At 41.6% G+C, this 24,478-nt stretch overlaps 1 protein-coding gene across 1 annotated transcript in view; it reads left to right on the top strand.

Moving 5' to 3' along the window:
• ANK3 (ankyrin 3) overlaps positions 1 to 24,478 on the top strand; it is a 314,256-nt gene that overhangs the window by 250,649 nt on the left and 39,129 nt on the right. Inside the window, exons 29-38 of the mRNA XM_053983225.1 lie at positions 722 to 828; positions 7,753 to 7,977; positions 11,050 to 11,204; positions 17,996 to 18,207; positions 19,793 to 20,000; positions 20,529 to 20,625; positions 21,818 to 22,046; positions 22,630 to 22,755; positions 23,510 to 23,632; positions 24,165 to 24,191. Of these exons, the coding sequence (XP_053839200.1) occupies positions 722 to 828; positions 7,753 to 7,977; positions 11,050 to 11,204; positions 17,996 to 18,207; positions 19,793 to 20,000; positions 20,529 to 20,625; positions 21,818 to 22,046; positions 22,630 to 22,755; positions 23,510 to 23,632; positions 24,165 to 24,191 (1,509 nt within the window). The remainder of the gene's footprint in view (positions 1 to 721; positions 829 to 7,752; positions 7,978 to 11,049; positions 11,205 to 17,995; positions 18,208 to 19,792; positions 20,001 to 20,528; positions 20,626 to 21,817; positions 22,047 to 22,629; positions 22,756 to 23,509; positions 23,633 to 24,164; positions 24,192 to 24,478) is intronic.

The raw sequence follows: 24,478 nt of genomic DNA, 5'->3' as shown, positions 1-24,478 counted from the left end.
AAATTTAGTTGGTTTCATTTCCCAAGGCTAGGGAAACAAAGGAAAACAAGTATTTTGCTGGTATAGCTTTGCTGCCCAGTAGGAGGATTTGTAGTTTGAGGGGTGTGTGAGTGTCCATGTGTGTGGGCAGCAGGAGAAACAAGTCACACCTCAGAGTCTGTCCGAGGGGGGAGTTAATTATAGCCTCACAGGGTTAAAGCTATTTCTGTCCAGATGAGTAGGGGCAGTGGCACTCCACAAAACAGTGCCCATGTTGGTTGTGTAAAACCAGCCTCCTCCTGCGTTCACAGCCTCAGTGAAACTCCCAGGGAAGTTATTCCCAGGTTCTGCTTGAATAAGGATCTATCCAATGGCATCCTCCAAGGGGTGGTGTTACACTGCCTGTCCCTATGGTGTATGACTGCAGTACAAATGGTAATATTTATTTTTTCAATATTTTTAACCTGGCACATAAAAGTAAGTAAAGATTGGGGAGAGACATTCTTGAAACTGAAGGAAGGGCAAAAAGTGGGCAAAAAGAATGCTTGAAGAGACAAGAGTTTGTGTGTGTATTTCATATGTCTGTTACAGGATGTCCAGTAATTTAACCCTGGAGGTATCAGCACTGTTAAATGGAAAGGACTAGATCTAAACTTAATGTAATTATATTAACAAGCTTGTATTTAAGACAAGTGTTTCTAATGTTAATTTTAATTTTCAGTTTATCTGTTTTGTTTTGTAGCACCTGACGTTTCAAAGGGAGTTTGATTCTGATTCTCTCAGGCACTATAGCTGGGCTGCAGACACCTTGGACAATGTTAACCTTGTTTCAAGTCCCATCCATTCTGGGTAGGTCACTTAACAGTTTTCCTTTATCTTTAGATGTGGAACTGTATTGTTAGGTGCAGAACACAGCCTGCTGTAATGGCTGATAACATGTCTATTCCTGCTCCACTTGAAGCCAGTGGCAAAATTCACACTGACTTCAAGGAGGGTGCTTAATAACAGGAGTCAGTCTGAATTCTTGAATATCAAACCAAAAACTTGCTTCTGCATTTAATTGTCCAAATGGCTAAACACTGTGATCCTGCAGGCTTCTCTTTAAGAGTCCAGTTTTGCTTTTCTTTTGCTTATGCTTTGTTTTAAGTGTCATAAATTATTTTGTTTGCATTGTGTTAAATTATTTGGAATATGAAATCAGAGATAGAATGTTATGCTTTTTGTTCTTTCATGGAGGAATAAATGGAGGGCTTTAATTTGGTCTCTTGTTTATACTTCAAGCTCCTGCCTAGTCTCCAGTATCTGTAGTTTGATTTTAGTGGTGCTATTTGTTTGCTTATGAGTCATCACTGTAATTTAGGTGCTTCTTGACAGTGCCACACAGACTTGATTTAAATGCAGTAGTAGTGATGTCTGAATGCGTATTGTAAAAATTTGCAAATGAATGTCTAAGTAATCTTTGCATATTATTACATTGTCTAGTGTAAATATTTGTTGTTTAGTTTTTGAGATCAGGACATAAAATCTCATATCCGCTTTAATTTACTTCCTCATTTTGTGACTAATTACATTCTTATCATAAAAATGAGTGTGGCACATACCAAAATATTTCATTTCCAATACAGCAAGCCCCACAAATCGAAAGCTACAAAGTCCCATGATGCACATCTGCACCTGCATCTGCTGAACAGATCTATACAACAGTGGATTTTTAGGTCCCAAGCTGATAAAACACTACACGTGGCCAGTGCTAGCATTAAAATGTCAATAATTACAGTATGAAAAGCTGAAGACTTCTGGTTGTCATGGAATGGTGCACTGGCAAAGGACCTCAGGGAGCTGGTAGCCCAACCCTTTCCTTTGCTGTGGGATAAAATGCAGCCAAGCCATTCCTGAAAGATGTTTAATGTCCTAATAATCGCTAAAAATAAGAGATTCTATAGGCCCCCAGCTTCAGGGGTCCACTATCTTGTGTTATACAATTTCTTCCCCTAATACTCAGGTTAACATTTCATTGCTGCAGGCTTCTATTTCTTGCCCATAGTGGATATCCACTGTCATATCCATAGTGGGCATGGAGAACAATATCTTACTGGTCTCTTAACAATTGTTTTCTGTGTCTGAAGACATGTAATCCTGCTTTTAGACTGTCCCAGACCCTCCTAGGTGGTGCTTTCCCCATGCCAGCACACTCCTGCTGCTCTGCCCCAGCTCTCCCCTCATTGATCAGAGCTTGTTTGTAAGCCAGGATTTCCACCTCCTTGGTCTGACGCATAGCACACTTAAGCAGTCCCACAACGGGAGTTATCCTTTTGGTAATTTCAGTTTCTATTGGTGAATGTTTGTGATCTGCTAGAATTTCTTGTCTCTCTCTTGAAATCCTGAAGTATGGTTAATTTTTACTGGTATTGTGTTTAAGTGTTTGGTTTTTCCCCTCTGTTTGCATTTGTCTCTATAGTATTTGAGTTTGCTGGTTCCAGCTCCTTTTTTCCATTTATTAGCAAGAGAGCTTTTAATTCTGATCCTATTTTCCAAAGACTTTCGGACCTTTTTTCTGTGCTGAAATTGTGAAGACATTTAGCCTAGTACCTGTGCCAGGACAGCACAGTGAAATATGCCCTTGAAGTTCCCTTTCAGTGTAACAGGAAAGCATTGATGGTATCTCTTTTGAGGTAACTTCTCAGGTGATCCTGCACTTACCTTATCTGTGCTCTACTTCCATTGCTTGCTGAGGTACCCAGGCAGTACTTCCACACATCAAAGAAGGAATTCAAATTAATTTGGCATTAATTGCTCTTGCCACTTATATTTTTGGTTCGTTTTTATTTTGAGACTGGTGGTAGGAAAGGTGTAATATCTTGACTAATTACCTTGATCCTTTAGGCCCTTATAGAGTGATTATTAAATAATTTATTCCTGAATATTCCCTGGTAATTTGGGTTACACTGATTCATCTAAAATTTTCTGGTTTCTTTTCATCCTGATAGAAGATAGGTCTGATGCTTTCATCCTGCCAGTCCTATGGAACAATACTTGCCTGCCCTTAGGTCTTTAGAGTGTTCACCAGTGGTTCCAGCCCTCCAAAACATATATTCTGTGGAGATGGGGGCTTTCACATAAGATCTGCACCCTTGGTACATGGGCCCTCTCAAATGCAGAGGTGGTCTAAGCTGCTGCCCAGAGGGGAGCAAACCACGGGGCTGGGTGGCAGGGAGCGGACAGATAGCCTCCAAACAGATATAGCTCTCCAGATGGGCATAAACCAAAATATTCTCCAGACATATAGGGCTTTTACGACCCATTACATTACTTATTTGACATAGAAAATCCGTCAGAAGTGATGCTCTGAGGATTCAGTTCCTTTGTCAGGGGAAAAAAAACCCAAATCTCACTTGTTGCTTATTTACTTTTCAGTTGTCTCCCCATATTATAACATCCTGTTTGATTCTCCTAGAGGCAATCAACAGATGTTCCCTTCTAATCTTCCAGCACCTCAGCACATCTGATATGCAGAGGGCCATGACCTTTCACATCTCTTCTGCCGGTTTTTCCTGAACAGCAAATCCTTTTCTGCTTCTCTGGGGTGCCTCATCCCTGTCTTTGTCCCCAGTTCTGTCTGTGGCCAGGGGCAGGGGCTGCCAGCCCTCGTGGTGTGGTGGCCCTGTGGCCAGGCTCTGACCCCAGTGCTCTTGGCCATCTCCACCATCCCAGGGCTCCCCCATGTGCCATGCCAGGAGCACCACTGCTGCCTTGGGTCACTCTTTCCCCGTTTGCCCTCTGTCAGGAGAAAGCATCAATGTTTGTTCTTATTTCCTAACCCAGGCAGAAGGGGAATTCTGGGAGCAGGATGTGGAGATCCAGCAATGTATCAGGGAAAGGAGAAGAAAGTAGAAATTGTTGGCAGTGATTTCAACTCTTCTGGTTTTTCCTTTTTTCAAGCCAAGAGAATGTTTTATGTTTTTCTTCTAGAGTTCAGATAAGTTGTTTTGCCAGCATATGTTTTGAACAGGGTCCATTGTAAGCAGTACATTGAAATACATCATGAATCTTGAGGCCTTTGGAAGGGTAGAGACCCTCACCAAAATGACCTTCAGCTGTCAGATGTGAACTTACTCCTGCAGCTTTCCCAAAGTAAAATGTGGGTGTTCTCTCTTTGTGTTGCCTTTAACTCCTTCATTTTCCTAGCTGGAAGAAAGAAATGAGTGTGCCACACTGCCTTCCAATATTGAAAAAACTCAGAAATACTGGATCCAGTCTTGCAAAGTGGAATAAATCATATTCTTTATAGTTTACTGTATTTTAAATGATATCAACTATATGTAGTTTAAATTATATGAACTGTATACAATTTACTCCAACCTGCTGTACACACAGAACTCATTTTTGACAGCAATGCTATGGATGGCATGGACTGATACTCCTTTCAAGCCTCCTGCCACACATCTGTTTAAACATCATGCTTTGGAATAGAAAAATAAACTCTGATCTAGAAAAGTGCAAGAACTGGTTTTCCATGGCACACAGGAGCATGTTTTTGGAATTCAGTGAAGAAGTTGTGTTGCAATAAATTCTCTGCCAACTAAGTAAACAGCAAATGCTTTTCTCCTTGTGCTTCTGCATTTTCCAGAGAACTTACAGAGTTGTGCTTCCCTTTCAGATTTTTTTTCCATGTGTAGCATATTTTCTATGACATATGTCCCAATATGTGAAGCAAAAGCTAAATAATTTCTAAGGCTGGCCTTCAAACATGTTGCTTTTGTTGTTTTTCTGATTGTTACTTTTGCTTTGCACTTATTATTGATATTTTCTGTTGCTTGCCTCTAATTATCTTACATTAATTTTCCCATTTGCTTTCTAAATTATTTTGCAGCTATTCCTCTCCACTCCCCCAGTATGATTCAAGGTGATAACTCAGTGCTTTCTGTGAATCCTCATTTTATTTTGTTTTTTAAACTTTTTTTTTTTTCCCACAGAGTGTGTGTAGATGTTTGTAGTGCATCCAACCACATCCTCATCCCTTCCATGTATCCAAGTAGAAATGCTCATTAGCCTTTAGCGTTGTGTTTTAGAGGTCATACTGTAGTTTCCATTATTAGTGCAACATTAATTTAGGTAAGCATCAGCTACTAATGTTTTTAGCTAGAAAGTGCATGAAATACTGTTTGGAATTGTTGTTACTGTTTTACACGGTAAGTTACTAATCGGAAAATTAAACAAGGAAATAATTCATTAATAAGCTGCTGACAGTGATTGCCTTTCTCTGGGAGCAATATGCACCAAGGTTGTGCTGCAGGTTTTGTCTGTGCTGGAGGCTGCCGTGTGGTGCAGACACCGAAGCTGGAAGGGGCTGGTTCCTGCCCTGGGGCACAGGCTCATGCCAAGGGTTATTTACCCTTGCTGTGAGCAGTGTGCAGTAGCAGTGCAAAGCTCCTGGTTGCTGAGGCTGGACTGACCTTAAAATCTACAGCCTAAACATCCCTGGTAACTCAGGGACTGGTTTTTGTAGGTACTTAGTTTTAACTTCTATTTTTTTTTTTTTTTTATTATGAATTTAAGACAGTTGATTTAGGTGCCTAGAGATTTTTGGCAATTCACTCTTACATACTTTCCATCATTTAAATAGTTTGGATACAGAAGACAACATCTTATTTGAGTGTAAGTTTTGGCATTTTTTGCACTAGATGAAAACCTCCTTTTCATTATTTATTCTGAGGTGGCTTAACAAGCCAGTAACCATGTACATGATGGGCAGCTCTCTAAAACATTGCTTTGTGCTGGGCCATCAGGCCAAGCCCAGCCTTGCCAAGCTCCCCAGGAGGGCTCCTCCATGGTGCTCTGACCAGCTGTGCCTCCCTGGAGCTGCTGCAGCTTCAGCCCTGGGGATGCTCCAGCCAGGCATCCCTCCACCCTACAAACTTCCAGTCTGAGAGGGCCCCAGCTGCTCTGCAGACAGAAACCATGCATGTTTCTAAAAGGCCAGCTAAGCATCCATAAATACTAAGATTATAATCACTGTTTATAGAGTATATAATTTAAAGATTGAGCATACTGGTTCTGACACAGGTCTAATGTTTATGGAAAGTGTTTGGTTAGCCAAGATCCTGTCCTGCTGGTACAATTCCTCTGGTGAGGAGCTGGGATACCCTAGTGGCAACATTTGGATTTGTTGGAGTGTACAGTGCATTTACCTAGGAGAGAAACATGGAACATGGATACAGTTTTTCTGTATGAAAACTACTGTGAAATATCATGCCTCAATTTCGTAAAGTGTCTGGCGCATGAGAAATTGTAAATTTGGGCTAGGGTCATCTCAGAGAGCAGTTTTACCTCCCCATCCTTACTGATGGATTTTAATTTGAAGAAAGGCAATGTAGCAACTTCTTGATCTGGAATTCAGCTGGACAACATTTCCATCATACTTCCCATATTTATAGCTGGTATCCCTACACACTTCTCTCCTGCAGATCACTAAATACCAAATGTTGATTTCTCTCCTGCTTTTGTGCAGATTTTTCCCACCCATGTTGGCCAGACTTCTGAATACAGTTTCTCTGCAGGCCTGGCCAGTGCCTGTCAGCTGCTGCTGTGGATATCCTGCTGGTCTCAAAGCAAATGGAACTGTGTTGCACAAATTCCCAGTCCTACTTCAGAGCACTTGGGGGCTTTTTTCCAAGAACCATCTCAATGCCCTGGATTACTGGCTGACACCCTTAGTTCACTTTTCTGTCAGGAGTCAGGAAATGGAATGGATTCACCTATTAGTCATGTGAAGGTTTAGTTCTTAAAAGCTGGAATTTTTGGCAACAGCCTTGAAAATAGTGAAGCCACGTGACAGATGTGTCAGCTATGTCAGTGTCTGTCATACAGAAGGAACAAACAAAATCTGTACTGGCTTCAAGACTGAGCTGGTAACTTGTGTCCCTCTTGATACCAGCTTGTTATTGCATCTTCTACCTGAAGCTATTCTAATATGAATTGTTAATTTTAATTATTCCCATGCTAATAGAAAGGATTTTATTTAAAAATATACCACTCATCATTTACAAATATAATTTCTTTACCCCTTACGAAAAAATGGAAAATTATGCATTGGAATGACACTAGCAAGTGCAATTTTTCTTTCATGTCTCTTTTTTTTTTTGCTAATGAATCTAATCTTCAAAAAGAAGTAATGGCATGATTTCCTCCAGGGAGCCAACAGCCTAAAGGAAGTTATGTACTTGGTAGTCATCACTTACCTTCCCCATCAGGGGAGCCCTTAGCAGCCTGGACTCTCACCCATTATGCTGGCACTTGCTCTGGCAGCCATCAAGAATATTTGCAAATGAGACAGAGGGAAGGTTTTAAAGAATGGGGTTCCTAAAATAATAAGCATTTTTGATTCTCCTTTTTCTACACTGTCTGGTTGCTTTATGCATGTGAGGCTAATTACTCTCATTTGTGGACAATAGAGCTAACAGCAACAAAGGGATGTTTTAAAATTCTAACAAACCCCTACTAATACACTACTTGTGTACCCTTTTAATCCAAATTGCTCAGTAGAACATGGTCATTTCACCATGATGTTACTAGAGCTTTAGTAATTCCTGCTTTTGATAACCAGTAGTTAACATGCAAGTACAAGTTTTAAAAGGATCTTCATGTTCTTTTTAGTTTAGCTGGGATCGGGATGACTTTTCTAATGTTTAGAAGTCTGTGTCTGCTGATTTTTTTTTGCTGATCTTCTGCTTGTTTCGAGACGACATTCACAGAAGTGTTTTCTTCTTTGTGCAGTTTCCTGGTTAGTTTTATGGTGGATGCACGCGGGGGCTCCATGAGGGGCAGTCGGCACCATGGCATGAGGATCATCATCCCGCCGCGGAAGTGCACGGCGCCCACCCGCATCACCTGCCGCCTGGTCAAGAGGCACAAACTGGCCAGCCCACCACCCATGGTTGAAGGAGAAGGATTGGCAAGCCGGCTTGTAGAAATGGGGCCAGCAGGGGCACAGTTTTTAGGGTGAGTTGTTCTGTGAGTTTAATTGTTTATGCTCATGTCGCACCTTTCGTTCCCTTTATCCTGTGGATCTAAGTAGTTGAACATTGACTCTCCCTCATCCGAGCTCGTAGCACAGGCTACTTAACTGAAAACATTAAAAAAATGCCAACCTGCCATTCCTTCTGTAAAGAACCCTTGCATTTTAAGGAGAGTTTTGCCTCTTTGATGACTGCAGGATGGAGGTGAAGGTAAGGAAACCCATGGGAAGGCCAGGTCCCATCCCCATCTACTCATGCAACCCTGCCTTGGAAGTCAGGAGGTGTCACACACTGAAAACCCAGAGCAGGTTTTGACCCTCCTGCTTGTAGAGTATTTAGAGAAACAGCACTATCACAAAGAATTGTCTAGAGACACCCACAGGGACCCAGATACTGAGCCCTGTTCCCAGCATGTGCACGGCTCCCTCTGGAGTTGCTGGGAGCTGCCTGTCTCTGTCTTGTGGAGCCAAACCACTTGGAGTGACAGTGGAGCACCTGCTGTGGAGTGGTGGTACAAGTAGTACCAGTGCTAGGAACTGACTGTTTTTAAAGCTTAAAATAGGGGAAACAATCCACTATGATGTGGCCTTTTTTTTCCTAATTATAAATTTTGTTCATTACCGTGAGTGGCACCCTGGTATAAACTGCTGGTTCTGTCGGGAATGACAGCTTGTTCCTAATTTCCCCTTCTCGTTTCTCTTCCTGCTGCATGGATGTTATTCAGTAAACTGCATCTTCCTAAAAGTCCTCCCCCTCTAAATGAGGGTGAGAGCATGGTTAGCCGAATCCTGCAGCTTGGTCCACAAGGAACAAAATTTATTGGGTAGGATATGTACGGAAAAGATACAGAATGTCTACAGTTTTTCTTTTGTTTCCAATTTTTTGTTAATCCCATTATTTTCTTTAAGTTTCCTAAAACTTTCAGTTGATTTATGTCACTGAAAGAAAATCATAGTGGCTTGATTTAATATAGCTCTGCTATTACCTTGTGCTTATAGGCATGTAAAATTCACTGCCAGCATTCTGCTTTCATAACTTCTGTGCTTTTGTAATTCTTTAAATTTGAAGTGTTTCTACTGCATTAAATACATTTTAATACACAGTGGCAGTCCTTTAAGTTGAACCCTGTGGTAGAGAAGGTATTTACAGGCCTCAAGTGAGACTGCTTTGGGAAGAGCATCTGTAAAATGTGATCGCATAAAGTCCAATATTTATGAAAGACTATTCAGAAAAAAATGTTATCAAGTGAATGAATTGATTCAGCAAGATTGGAGAAATACTAGCCTTTTCAACCTGCAAGAGGCATCTTGTTAAAATAAATTTACAAAGCGAAGTATGCTACCCAAAGGGACCGCTGTGTATAGTCTAAACATGTAAGGATGTTTCCATATGTTTTTGACTGTTGTTTTCAAACCATATTGTGAAATTTATTGCATTGGGTTTTCAAAATATTGGTGAGTGTTTGGTGTTCCAAACCTGTTCAATACCTTCTCACTGAGTATTCTTGTTAAATGTCATGCACAAAATTGTGTAGTTTCTAAATATTTACAGAGACAGTATCTGAAATATTGGCCTGCAAAGATTGTACTACAGCTTTAGTTTTCAGCTTGTGCTCTTTTTGAACTAGAGAGTAAATATCTTAAGCAATGTAGTTGAATTTTTGGTGTTTTCTTGCTGTACACAATGGGAGAGAGCAGCTACATTCCTGGTTTTTTTTTGTTAAAGGACTTGAGACTTGAAAAATAGACTGGGTGTTCCTAAAAGCATCTAATATATATATTAATTAAACTATTTTTATTATTTTCATGGGGAAAAAAAGACTAACTCTTCTCCCTGGGAATTTAGTGTGCAAACTGGGCCTCAAGCTAGTTTGTTTTTCCCCATGATGGCTGTTGTGATTTCATGCTCAAGTGATGGATTGGTTAATGCACCCAACACCTGGCAGATGTACAGTACCACAGAAATGCTGCACCCTTCTCCCATCATGTGATGCTGCTTTTAACCAAGTTGTTACAAAGCAGTTAAACCCTTTACAACCTCTGTAGGAAAATAATGATACTGTCTATTTAAATGTCTTAAAGCTGCATAATCCATAAATGTTCACTTACTGTGTGATTTCAGTCGGTTTGTCTTAGCATACTTTAAAATGCATATCCTGCCTGTGAAGTGTTTGGCAACAGTGTCTGTTTTGTTGAGGAATGGCACATGAAGTGAATGGTGGTTTCTGTTGGTTGTTCATACAAACTGTTCAGTAATGCACTTGCAGTCCTCTGTTGAAGGTACCTTGTCTGGTGACATAGGTGTATTATTAACCATCCTCTCATTCCCTTTCCTTCCCCCAAAAATGTTTGACAGTAACTAATATAAATGTGGTCATGATGTTGTTCAACCCAGGGAAGTCCATTCTGAAATGATCTAACGACTCCCTGGTGATGCTTGCTGTGCAGAAGTTGCAGCTGTGATGCTGGGCATGAGAACCAGAAAGTGGAGCTAAAGAAAAAGTATTTTATTTCACAGGAGCTGCATCAACAGAGAGCCAGGGAGAGCTTTGAAAACTATGGGACTTAGTTTGAAGTTCAAAATCTGCATAAATGCATGGTTCCTGTTACAGTCAGTGGCTGTTGCATGCACTGGGATAGACAGAATGCTTCTGAACTGACTTTGTCCCTTCAAACTCTCTGAGCCGAATCCAAACTTTGACGATGCTAATGCCAGCTAAAAGTCAGCAGTGCTGTGTGTGCTGGAGGCAGGTTGGATCACCTACACCCTGGGATAAAGGAGAACTCTCCTTACTAAAAGTTGTCACTTTTTTTTTCATGGAGGCAGATATTTCAAAAGATTTGCACTAAAAACAAACTATATATTAGTATTTTTGATTTATCCATTAATATAGTTTAAATTATTAAGGATTGTGCAGCTTTGGCAATTTTAAAAGCATTTTACTGTAACAGTGTTAACTATTAAAAAATGACTGTAGCGTTCTTAAGGACCTATGGGAAATTGAGGGCAGTGAGGAAATATAGGGTTAAAAATAACATGGTTCCTTTTTCCCTAGCCCTGTCATAGTGGAAATCCCGCATTTTGGATCAATGCGAGGCAAGGAAAGAGAACTGATCGTACTCCGAAGTGAGAACGGTGAAACGTGGAAAGAGCACCAGTATGACAGCAAACATGAAGACTTAACTGAAATACTAAATGGCATGGACGAAGGTAAATATTTTCTCAAAGCTTTAGCCTTGCCTTTGTGAAGGCTTGCTAACACGGGCTGACTAAAGCAAACTAAAACAGTGCAGGGGATGTCTGACTTCAGGGAATGCAGTGTGTTCCATATTAAACTGATGGAAAGAGCGTAAGGAGAAACTGTTCTGCAGTGGCCTGGAGACATCCTGAAATGAGTGGTAAATTTTGGTCTGAAGTCTTGCCAAGTTTAAGCAGAGTTTGCACAGTTGCTTTCCAGCATGAATTTGAGAATAACACCCAGCTGGAGGTACACGTGTCTCTGCTGCTCAGGCAGGGCCACGGGAAGGTCATTCCAACCCAACGATGAAGTGTAAATATCAGCTCTATAGGGGCCTTCCCACAGACACAGAGCTTGGCCCCTAGAGCATTCTTATTTCAAATGGTGTTGTTAGAGATTGCCTCCCACAAGTACACAACCTGCCTTCCTGATGCCCATCTGGGAAGTCTGGCTCCCTTGTTTTGCTTGTGCATTGCTGTTGATGTGAGAGTCCCTGAAGATGAGGGGACCCAGCTGTACAAATCCATCAGGAGATGCTGTCACAGATGGTCCCTGAAAATAAATCGTGGGCAAAGCCAGGCTGTGGGGCTGCAGTGATTCCTTGGCACCACTGTTTTTTTTAACTTGCAAGCATTTTTCAGTACTTGGGCTGATAAACCATTGCTCAAGCTCTTTGCATCTGAGTGTGAATGAAACAGTTTTTGGTGTGAACTTAGGTTTTGTGGAAGGGTTTATCCACAGGATTCTCCCTGGATAACCTCCAGTAAGTCGAAGTGTGATAGGCTACAAGCTGCAGGAAAGTTCTTTCATGATCAGCAAAAGCATGTGAAGGGAATGATGGGGCTGTGGATGGCAGCTCTGGGAGGTATCTGTGGGGGAGCCCTGCCTTTGATTTCAGCCTCTCCTGGTTTGATGAGGGCAGCCTCAGCAAAGGGCATGCCTTGGGAACATGGAGAGTTGTGCTGTTGTGAGGGTCTCCCTGGGCATCTGAAATACAGCATTTTTGCCAATTTCCTGACCTTCTGGGAATGGGGACAACAGGAAAGGCTTCACTTTGAAGTATTTGAACTGCACCTGAGCTTGTACAAACACAAAGCAACAGCAAGGATCTGGTTGCTTTGTGATGATCTATTGTGGCTATTTATTTCAAAATAAATTTAATAGAGCCAACCAGACAGGAGGGCAGAAACACTGCAAATGTTTTGCCAGTGGGTTTGGAAAACTAAAATAAACCTCATCACTGAAGGGTACCTAAAAGCAGTGGAACAGGCAAGAGATGGACATGGTCCAGGATAGTATGGCTTGGGGAATTATGATTGCTGCAGGATTGAGTGCAGTAGTTGCAGCCTTTGAAAAAGAAAAATCTCACCATTGCCCTTCCTTCTCTGCACACTGGCATGGGAGGAGAAGTGATGATTTGGTATTTGGGTGAAGTAGTGGTGCCTTGACAGGGGTGAGGTAGTCAGCCCTGATCAGCAGCTTGCTTATTTGTTTCACGTGCTTTTCAAACTGAGCTTAGTTTGATTTGGGGATAGGAAATCTGGGCACAGAAATACTGTTCTGAAGTGCTGCAGCTTGCAGCACTTACGGAAGAGCTCACATATGGATAAATTAACAATTTACAGAGACAAGCTCAATAAATAAAAACACTTTGAGAGAGGTGGACCTGAAGCCCTCAGTACTTAGAGCCTAAAATAATAAGTTTCACAATATGGAGCCACAGGACAACTTTCTGATCTACTGAGGGTTTCAGGTGGCACTTCCCTTCTGGGGAACTGCTGTTTGAGGTTGGTGGGTGTAAGTGCAGCCAAATAACCAAATAATCACACAAAGTATGATGGACATTATCCTGTTAGAGTGAAAATATTTGACACCTTAAAAGCCAAACCTCAGGAATGGCTTTTACAAATCCAGGCAATCATTTATGAGAGGAAAAGGAGAAAAATACTGCAGACACATTCACTGTAGTGATTATTTGTTCAGTTTGTTTTAGCTTAGTCCTTCTCTATCTAGGAAAGCAAAGAAACCCCCAAAAAACCAAAACAAAACAAACAAAAAAAAACACCCACCCTGCATTAAAGTAGTGCAAGGGTTTTGACAAAATTCCACTCTAGTTAAATGACACCTTTGCAATGTAAAAGGTCTTCCAAGCAATGACCAAAAAAAATACAAATTTGTAGACTTGAGTGGGTTGGGTTTTTTTAACTTTTTTTTTTTTTGGGTTTTAAACTCTTAGTGTTTTGTTAAAAAATACCACAGTCAGACTTGGCTCAGGAGGAGTATCTTGCATCACAGAAGACATAACTTTGGAAAAAGTTTTATTCCAGGTATGAACTCTGGAGGCAGAAGCAAGCTTTAATTTAAATAAAAAGCAGCCACATAGTCATTTAGAGAAATTTAGTGTGTCTTTGCAAGAAAACTTGTCTGCATAATCATCTCTAAGTGCCAGGAGGTGCTGCAGGAGTGCCCATTTTCTGTTAAAGGCAGCTTCTCTGTCAAACCTGTGATCAGGTTCACGTGCTGTGATCACAAGTCCTTTCCTACCCGTGTGGTGAAGGAGGGCAATCAGACCTTTAGTGCAGCTCCTTAATAGGCCGAGCTTTAGCGATGCAGTTTGCTGCTCTGTTGGGTTGCTCTGTTTTACTCTCCCCTTCAGCCAGCAGGGATGAGAGCAAGGACATCCCGGCCCCCGTGGGCACTGCCAAAACCTGCTCTGCGCTGGAGCAGCACCATCTGCTGGGAAGCCTCGTCCTAGACCCCAGATAATCCCGGGCAGGAGGCATCGCCCCAGGGCTGGTGCACGATTAGGTAACAGCAGAACTTTGGGGTTATTATCATGAGAGAACAATGAACCATGATGTAAAGAGCCTTGGGTTTTTTTTGGTGCGGTCAGGTTTCTGCTTAAATAGGTTTTATTTTAAGGATGGTGCTGTACTTAGGCAAATACAGGGAACTTGGCGTTTTTAGGAGTAGGAGGAGTGAGGCTACAAACACAAGGGTAGCAATTCACACTTCTTGACCATATTACATTTATTTATACTTGAATCAAATAAAATATATGTATTTTTGGAATTTATTATTTTTTTAGGAAGACGCTCTCTGCCTTGAAATTGGTAAATACATCATGTTTTCAGACAGGCTCCTTTTATAGATATCTTCTGTTTGCTTTTAACATTCCTTCACCCTTTAGAGGTAGCTGTAGACAAATTGTGGGCACAAATGCACACAGAGGGGTAGCTAATCTTTTAAAAGTTATTTGCAAACTAGTGAGTGAGCCAAGAAATGCAAATGCTTGTGGCTGCAGTAAGCTTGCAGCTGCACAGTGTGGTTTCAGATGGGAAGCAGGAGTTTTTACATAACTGAATCGAGAGATCAAACCAGAGTGTGACCTTGTTTATGCTTGAAGTTTAAAATACCACCATAAATCACTCTGCAGTGATTTTGCCACCTTTCCAAGAAAAGTTTTTAAACATATTGCTGTTAAACTGTATGTTGTGAATGGCAAGATAAAAGACTACACAAAAATAGGCATAAAGGATATTGCCTTGTTTGGGGTGAAGCATCCTTGTGGCACTGTGTAATTATATGTGTGAAACACTGAGGCTGGGAGGGTGGGTCTGGTTACCAGCATCTTCCTGCCCTCAGTTTCTCCTTGTCCCTTGCCATGTGCTCTCCCTGCCTCCATCCCCCTGCTGGATTTTTCTCCATGTGGAAGCTGCCTCCTGCTTGCCATGCTTTTAGTGCAGCAATTCCTCAATGGGCACATCTCTGTATGGGGAAAACTGGGATCCTGTGCTCCCCCCACCCTGCGCTCTGGGCACTGTGACAAAGTCAGCTCTGCTCCAGCCAGGACTGAGGGAGGGTTGCACAACTCAGAGAGCTGTTCAGTCTGGGAGGTACAGGTGAGATTTGCTTTTTCAGTGCTAGCAAAATTCTTTTGAGGCCCTGGCAAGGGAAACCAGATCCACACAAAGACACCTTGAAGCTCATGAAACAGCCAGGTGTTCTGTGACTCTATTTCGAGTTGGAAGATTCTTGCTCTGTGTTACCTTATCTGAAAGTAAAAAAAGAAAGGTATTAGATGTGGATGAACTTGATCCACAACTGCCTCTCACCAGAGAGAACTGGTGTGTTTGCTTTCCTTGACCTGAGTCAACCCTCTTGACCTTGGAGGACATGGCTGGGTTTCTCTTCTCTAGTCCTGGAGCCTTAATGTTCATGTGGCAGCATGCAGCCCGCGCTGTGATGTTCTTTTCCTGCCTCCTTCCCCTCTCTTCTCCATCACTCCTGTGGAAGGTCAGACACCAAACCATTGCAGGAAAAGTGTACCATACACATGGGTGGCAGGAGAAGACTTCTGCACACATTATATTCACAATACCTTTCTCTTGCCTCACTAAAGCTGAGTGGCTGTAGGAGTTCTTGGCTGTTAGCACAAGCCTGGGAGACAGTGACATTGGGAGATTCTTCCCAGTTCTGCCACTAACCTTTCTGCTTTGCCTCTCCATGCTTTGCTATCCCTGTCTGCATGAGGGGGTGCACAGCATTACTTCTCTGTGGCTAAAACCCCCTTCCCTCCAAAACCCGACCATCTAACCAAAAAATGCTTCAAGGTTTATCATTGAAACACTCTGCCCAGGAATGAAGTGTCAGCAGCTGAGGGAAATAGTAATGATGATATCTCCCTCTGTAAAATGCATGAGGTGTGTTTGGGAAACGTGACCTCTCCCAGGACTAGTTTTCCCTGTTTCATTAATTCTGTCCTGCTAACACTGCATTTCTCAGGGCAGTGAGAGAGATGGTTTGATTGCTCATCATCTTTTTTTTTTTTTTTTTTTTTTCTGTTAGAGGGCAACTTCATACAGAAGCTTACATATGTATTATCCAAACATAACCTCCCTATATATAGTCCAACTCCTCTCCATGCCTGACTGTTGCTCTGCCACTCTTATCCTCCCATCTTCCTCCTCTGAAGGAGAGTGCCTGCTAGGTTCTAAGGACTTGGAAATGTTCTTGTTTAAATCACTATTTTTCTGCTTCAGGAGAATTTTAATTATCCTTCACCTCTGTGAGCATTTTACAGTGGGTTTTTTCTCTAGCAACAAACAGGAGATGATGAGGAATTACCAGTTAAGATGGATGATACCTGCCTGGGAGTTTAGGAATCCAGTTTGTCTCCTGCACAAGCCATTGCTTCCAGAGGCTGCAGGCAGAGTGACTAATTCATTAGAGGGCTTCAGATATCAATCTGTGAGTCAAAGTAAATGGAAGCTGACATTATGATAAGAAATTATCCACTTCTGGTAGGTACATATGATCCACAGCACCACTGTGAGATTAATCCAAACTATCTGCTGAATGTTTTAAAATGGAAAACTGACATTTTACCAAATTTGCATTCTAATTCTTTTGGAACTGTAATTGAGCTTACACGCTTAGAGGAGTAATATGTCTCAGTCACAAAGTATTTTACACGTGTCTTTTGCCTTAGTATTATTTCTGGTCTTTCTGCTTTCTCTTGCTGGAGGTGATAAAAATGTCCTCTTTTGAGGAACAAACTTTATTTAGAAATTCCCTTTTTAAGGAGGAAAATAAGAGCTGAAATTAGTGGAGTGCTGCAATGAAATCAAATTACAAGAGACAAAAAGGCCAAGTGCAAGAAGTTACAAGGAGAAATGCATGACAGTTATATAATTATATCCATTTGTGTGTGGTGTTTATATCACAGGGATTTCACTAATGCATTTGGGGCACCAATGCAATATATATGCAAATACATATATATATATGTGTATGTGTGTGTATATGTATACAGACACATAGCTGCAAAAGTCATTATATTTTTGTTGTATCACAGAGTTTTCTCCAGTGCATATATGAGGAAAACAATGTCATGTGCTTACCTAATTAATAGGAATAGGTACTCTACGCACGTTTCTGAGCCCTGGTGACCCTACAAACTGGGAATGTGACTGAGAGCACTAATGGTCGATGACTTGACTCTGTTTCAGTTGTAGCTGAGGATGCATTAAGGTTCTCTAGGAACTGAGGGGCACACTGCAGTTATTTTGGGACAGATAACCAAATGGCTGAAATCCTGATGTGGAAGGGAATCTTGCTCTTGGTTCACTGGAAGTGCTGGAAGACAGCTCTGTTGCTTCCACAGTTTCTCTTCATGGAGAGCTTGGTGTCTGGTCAGGATTTTTTGGATGCCAGTCTGGGCAATAACTGTCTCAAGTGCCTCAGGTAGCCAAGCTCTGGATTGCACATCTGGCATGAAGGGAGATAAGTCATGAACTCACTGTGATCTCCTGTGGTTTTCTTTATGTCAGAACCATATGGGGGAAGAGGCTGGGAATAATTTGGAGCTATGTACAGAAAGATCAGATAGAAATAAGAGAGGGAAGAAGCCTGACTATCTTCTTCAGCTCTCCTTGGATTTCTATGCTGTGTGACAAATGTGTCATTCTGTGGCAGCTATTCCTGCAGAGACTGTCACACCTGACTCCTTAGGTGTCCTAGCATGTCTTTTTGGCTATTGCTGTTGGCCTTCATTGTCGAGATTTATACAGAAGTTCACAGAAACAACAAAGCTTGATAATTGATAGCACTGAATGGCTTTTTTTTTACTGCTGTAGTAAATAAATAATAATAAACCTCCCAACCTCCTTAAGCATTTTAAGGCTTATTCAAAGCCCCAGATGTGTGTGGGACGAGCCTGGGCAGGGGATGCCTGAACGTTTTACCTGTCTTGTGCCCCCAGAGCTGGACAGCGTGGAGGAGCTGGAGAAGAAGCGGATCTGCAGGATCGTCACCAAGGATTTCCCCCAGTACTTTGCGGTGGTTTCCCGGATCAAGCAGGAGAGCAACCAGATCGGCCCCGAGGGCGGGGTGCTGAGCAGCACCACGGTGCCACGGGTCCAGGCCTCCTTCCCCGAGGGGGCTCTGACCAAGAGAATCCGCGTGGGGCTCCAGGTAAAGAGGCTTCAGTGCGGCTTCTCTAAGCGCACCTGTCTTGATGCATGAGGCTGGAAGCTCCAGAGCTTCCAGGAGCTTACGCTGCTCCTTAGCAGTGGGTTGTGACAAGGGGCTTTTTCACACCTGTGCTCTGAGTTGGCACGAGTCTGCCCAGACACGCTCAGTGTCCCTCAGGCACAGGTGGTGCACAGTCCTTGTCCCTGTGGCACAAGCCCAGCTCCCCTTGGATCACCTTCGTGATTATTGCTTAGCATCCCAGGAACGGAGAGAGGAAAGCAAAGAGCTGGAACCATCACAGCCCCAGCAACTCTACAGCCACTGTGCAGGCCCCATCTCCTGTGGCAAAGCAGCAGCTTGTGAATGGGGTCACTGGGCTGCCCTCTGCCACGGGAATGTGTTTGGTAGGGATTACATGCAGCTGTTTGCCAGCTGTTACTGGGTCAGAAACCTCCCATGTACATCTGCTGTGTCTTAGGACATTCACCACTGGCATTTCTAGGGGTGAAATCTGGGAAGAGCATATAGCTTAAATTATACTTAAACTAACTGCAGAGGAAGTGGAGAAATAGTCCGTAGGAATAGGAGGCATCTTTGAGTTCAGTTAGTTATCACTTAAAATTCCCTTAATAGTATGACAAGTCTCATGGGTTCATGAAAAAGAGATGCTGGTTTGAACTGCAGTTCTTGAAATTCATGCTGAAATATTTCTGTTAAAGATATTTCATATCTCAAGATGATTAATCTTGAGAAAATGGAATTTCTGCTGCTCTGGTTATACAGTTGCCTTCCCAGAGCTCTCCAGTGTGAGGGAAGTATGGCAGCTCTGCATGCAGTGTTGTGACTGCTGAGACTGCAGTGTAACTTCATGTTCTCTGCATATCAGTGCACTCTGCAATTTGAATAATAGCAAGTCATGGGTCAACCTGATTGAAACAGACTTGAAAGTTTAAAAAAATTAAAATAAAAAGACAAATGGATGCAAACTCCCATTACCATGTGGGTCACTTTTGACTGTAGAAAATGTGGAATTTACCTATACATCTTTTGTAACTTCATGCATTCTTTATGATTTTGACTCAAACAAGTATTTCTTTCTAATAATCATAGGAAGCACTGAGTACAGAGGTCAGTTGGAGTGCAGTGTTCCTCAAGAGCATGAATCTGTGTTTGGCAGAGATGTAAGAATTGTCTATCACCTCCAGGTGACAGTGTCTAGTCCTCACTTCTCAAGTGAAAAATAGGCCTGTTTTTGCATTTTTAAATTGTACGTAATGTCATTAATCACTGTAAATTAAGAACAAAACCAAACATGCTCTGAAAAACTCTCAGCAAATACTGCAGGGAACCTTCTGAGATTTATAATTTAGCTCTACCATTTAGTGATTACAAAATCAGAAGTAAGTTGTTGAATAAGAACTAAGCATGAATTTCACTAATAATCACCCTTGAGAAGGCTTCCTGGGGGAAAAAAAAAGATCTACAGAAAATATAAAAAAAACCAGAATTACCATTTTAGAAAATAATTCTGCATGTCTATAAACAATTTGCAGCTCTAGTTTAAGTATGTTCCCCATGTTGACAGGCTCAACCAGTTCCAGAAGAGATTGTCAAAAAAATCCTTGGAAACAAAGCAACATTCAGTCCCATTGTCACTGTGGAGCCAAGAAGAAGAAAATTCCATAAGCCAATAACCATGACAATTCCTGTGCCACCTCCATCAGGAGAAGGAGTAACCAACGGGTACAAAGGAGACACAACTCCCAGCCTTCGACTCCTATGTAGCATTACAGGTTAGAGAAAATCCTGCTCGTTGCCAAGGTTTCTGTGGCAGCAGCTCTGTGCTCACTCTCACTACTCTTGCTTTCCAGTAAGGGAGCCTTGGTATGCTGGGCCCAGATCAGCTCTCCTGAGCAAAGCCAGCTGAGGTTATTTCCAAGGCTCCCACTGGTTCCCTGAGCTTTGTATCTGGTCCCATTGTAAAAGAAATCTCCCAACACATGTTAAATTTCAGTCTTGAAGAATTTCAGTCTTGGTTATTAAACATGCTTGTCAGTAACAGTAGCTTGCAGACGTGATTCTGTCCTAGCTGATATCGAGGGGGGTTGCTGTTGACTTGTAGGTATGTCCTTTGCTTACATCTCTGTTTTTTGGTGTGACGTGTGACGCCATGTAGCATTGTTGATGCTCCATGATAACGGAGCTCAGCTGTTGGAGAACATTAATGTCTAGGCTCTTTTTCTGTGTGTGGAGATATTCCTTATGCAGTCTGTGTGTGTTTAGTGTTTGAAAGGAGATCTCCCTGGTGTGTGTTTGCACAGGAGGCACTTCGCCTGCGCAGTGGGAGGATATCACGGGCACCACTCCGCTGACGTTTTCGAACGACTGTGTCTCCTTCACCACCAATGTTTCTGCCAGGTATGGGAGCAGACCCTGCCAACTGCACCTCAGGAGTGCCTTCCCTTGACCAACACCGTGCCTGGCTGGGAGGCTGTTTTGGCTTTCTGGAAGCCTTTCACGAGGCTGATGAAGCGGTGATGGCCCAGATGCTGCTTTGTCACTGCCTATCAGCGTCCCACACACCCAGGGCTGCACACAAAGCTCTGGCCTGGCTGTGACAGAGGCTCCTGGCAGGCACACAGACTCTTCCTCTGAAGCCCTGCCACACAGGGCTTTGGTTTTTCTGTAAATGGCAACAGAAAGGGAAAGCTTAAAATGTTCATCCCATTAAAAAAAAAAAATCCAGGGATTCATAAAAATGTGTTTGTTTAAAAATCTAAAGATGTTTAATTTCTGTCTGTGGGCTTTTTATTTGAAAATTATATTAAATTGCTCTCACAAAAATATGTTTTGCAAAAAATTATGAGTTTAAATTAATCTTGAAGGACTTCATGGACTTACATGCTGACTGGAGGCATTTAACAGGATCTGTACAAATCATGTATCCTAGTGAAGAAAATGCATGGTATAGAAGGTAGAGAGTTTACCTATCAGTAAATGACATTGCAACTATAAAAACCTTTATGAAAAGAGAGAATTGCTCAAAAAGCAAATATGTCAGAGCTGAAATAGTGTGGGAAAGACTGATATAAAGTATAAATAATTTATAATTTGTATCACACATGTCTTCAAACTCTTAGTCATAAGATGAGAAAATAACAATATAACACCTGTCTCTGAAGACTTCACCATGGGCATATTTGTTTCAGCCTGAATGGGAGATGTGATTTGCTGTGTGTGTTATTAAGGTGTTTTAGCAAATCAAATGTATAGTGAAGTATCAGCACATTACAATGTACATTGTGTGTGGTCACAAGAAATTAAGTTTCCCCAGTTTGACTTCAAATGTGCCTTCAGATGGATAGCTTTATGAGACACCGGTGTGAAAATGGTTAGATAAGTATGTCAACATTTCATTGCCAGGTATTCCCATTTTTGGGTAGTTAAACCCATACTGAGAATAGAAGGAAAATTACAGCTCTGACAATTCTGCAAGGACAGTACACATGCAAAATGACCAAGGATACAGGACATAGTTTCTCTTTAAGCCTTAAGCAATTGTTGGAGCGTAGTGAAAAGTTGATTTAATGCTTTACTTTTTCCCACTCAGATTTTGGCTCGCAGACTGCCACCAAGTACTAGAGACTGTTGGGCTGGCAACACAGCTTTATAGAGAATTAATATGTGTTCCTTATATGGCAAAGTTTGTGATATTTGCCAAAATGAATGACCCTGTGGAATCCAATTTGCGCTGCTTCTGCATGACTGACGACAAAGTGGACAAAACTTTGGAGCAACAAGAGAACTTTGAGGAAGTTGCAAGGAGCAAAGACATTGAGGTACATTCCTTGCAGCTGGCTCCCTCCTTGTTGGTGGGCAGTGTGTTTTCCAAGTAGCAGCAGCTCCTGCAAAAGCCACGACAAGCCCTGTTAAATAAAGGTTCACAGCAAGGCTGTGGCATGAAACTTCTCAAAGGAAGAACAAAACAGGGCAAGACTGGAGGAGCATGAGGACTTGTGGGTGCCCCAGCTCAATCTGCAGTGGGGTTTGCCCTCGCTGCTGTCAAGTAGCCCTATCTGGGCTTTGCAGACAGAGGGAATTCCTTCTCATTGGCCCTGCAGGCACACAGACATGAGTAGGACTGGCTTGTGGTGAAATCACAGTCACTAACTTATTATTTCTTGAAGAAAATTACACAATCTTACTTTAGAAAAGCCAGTCAGGTGGTTCGTGGTTTTCCAAACCGCCTGTACTCATAATACCTTGCCATAATGCGCAGTGATATTCTAATTTGTTGTTGAATGTAACCAAGTGGGGACTTGTGTTAAACTCAGGAACGATGATGGGGGAAATAATGATGTTTATATGCATGAATCTAATATTAAAAGAGGTTTTATTGACTTTTATTTCTTGCTTTGATAGGTTCTTGAAGGAAAACCTATTTATGTTGATTGCTATGGAAATCTGGCCCCTTTGACTAAAGGAGGACAGCAGCTTGTTTTTAATTTTTATGCTTTCAAAGAAAATAGACTGCCATTTTCTATCAAGGTAAAAGAAAAACTAAATAAATTATCCTGTTGCCTTTCTCCCTTCCAACAGTCCCTCTTCCCTTCTTCACCCCTATATGACTGACTTGCCCCTGGGATGTAGGTGTAGCTCTTTAATATGTGACTAACATGGAGAGGGTGCTTTGCTTGGAGCCACAGCAGAGCTGCTGGCAGATCTGGGAACAGAATACCCATTATATGGATTCACAACCTTTTGCTAAGACCATATCTCAAATTGGAGCCCAAACATATTTACCAGTAGATCACAATTTCTGAGGGGTTAAGCAAAGGAGATGCATTCAATAACATCCTGTACTGCAGAGCAGTGTGTTCAGAAGGTGTGTGCAGACTGTTCATCTCTAAATGGCCAGGAATGGTGCTCACTTTCCTTAGCCTTGTCACAGCTGCCCTGCTGGAGAGGTTGTTAAGCATTTTGGTAAACACAAGAGCAAAACATGGCAGAATAAAATTGAAGTGAGCAGACAGTGCCTATCAGTAATATTCCAGTATGAAACTCTCACTCAACACCTTGTCTTGCATGGATTTGCCATCAGGGACCATCAGGCTGACCTAACTCTTTCACAGTAACACATTTTCTCTTTTAGCACCTCAGGCTGAGCTCTAGCTTGGTATTATTCGTCTTTACACACTAGAAAGCTCCTTGTAAAAAGAAATTCTGAGAACCATTCCAGGAATCTCCTCTAGGACTCTGAATTACTATATATTATTATGATGAAGCAAAATTTCTTTTTTAGGTAAGAGACACCAGCCAGGAACCCTGTGGTCGATTATCATTTTTGAAAGAACCAAAGACTACAAAAGGACTGCCACAAACAGCTGTTTGCAACTTGAATATCACTCTGCCAGCACACAAAAAGGTACTTGTTTGGAAAAGTAAACATTTTTCTTAGGGTTGGGTTGGATTTGTTTTTGTTCCTTTCGTTTTTGTCTCTCTCTTTTTTTTTTTTTTTTTTTTTTTATATTTTTTTTTTTTTATTTTTTTTATTTCCTGCTAGTCATAAAGAAACCTTGTGAAGTGTCAGTAAAGAGAATGCTTTGGAATATGATAAAGGCTTTTAAAATGTATGTTTTATTGGTTTCTTGTATGTAGAACGCTTTTAAAGTCTCTTGTTACTGTGGTGTCAAGTTCCTATAATTTTTACGATTCTGTTTACAGCTCATGCTTCAGCCTGCAAGTCATAGGTTTATGCTTTCAGTAATGTCACGTGTTTATTTGCATTGGATGTAAGATTTTTTTTTTCTTTTGTGTTGACATTTTGGATTTGCTTTGCCTTATAAATCAGCTTGCATTTTGTGCTCCCAATTTGGTCCTTTTCATATCCTGATATTCTTTTCCCTGCTGTCCATTATAATATTCCTTGTCTCTGCAATGCATCTTGGGACCAAAAGGAAACAGAGTCAGATCAAGATGATGAGGTAATATAAACACTGTCTTCTGTTTTTATTTCCTTCAGATTTAGTGAAGAAAAGTAGTATGTTATAGAACAAAACAAACAACTATTTTTAATGGTGGCGTTGAAATGATACCTACAGAAAAATAACCATATCCTCAACTTCTGATAGGCTGTTGTAAAACAGTAGAGCCGCACAAATATGGAAAACCCCATGATTATAAATTATGAAATTAAACCAAGCACTGAATAAAAGCAGTCTAAAATTTAACTATTTTTCTTCTGAAAAAGGATATCTTTATGACTATCAGA

Source organism: Vidua macroura, chromosome 8 (genome assembly GCF_024509145.1).
Source record: "Vidua macroura isolate BioBank_ID:100142 chromosome 8, ASM2450914v1, whole genome shotgun sequence".
In the NCBI taxonomy this organism is placed as follows: domain Eukaryota; kingdom Metazoa; phylum Chordata; class Aves; order Passeriformes; family Viduidae; genus Vidua; species Vidua macroura.
The sequence above is the reverse complement of the archived record's forward strand: the minus strand, read 5'-3'. Positions and strand labels throughout refer to the sequence as shown.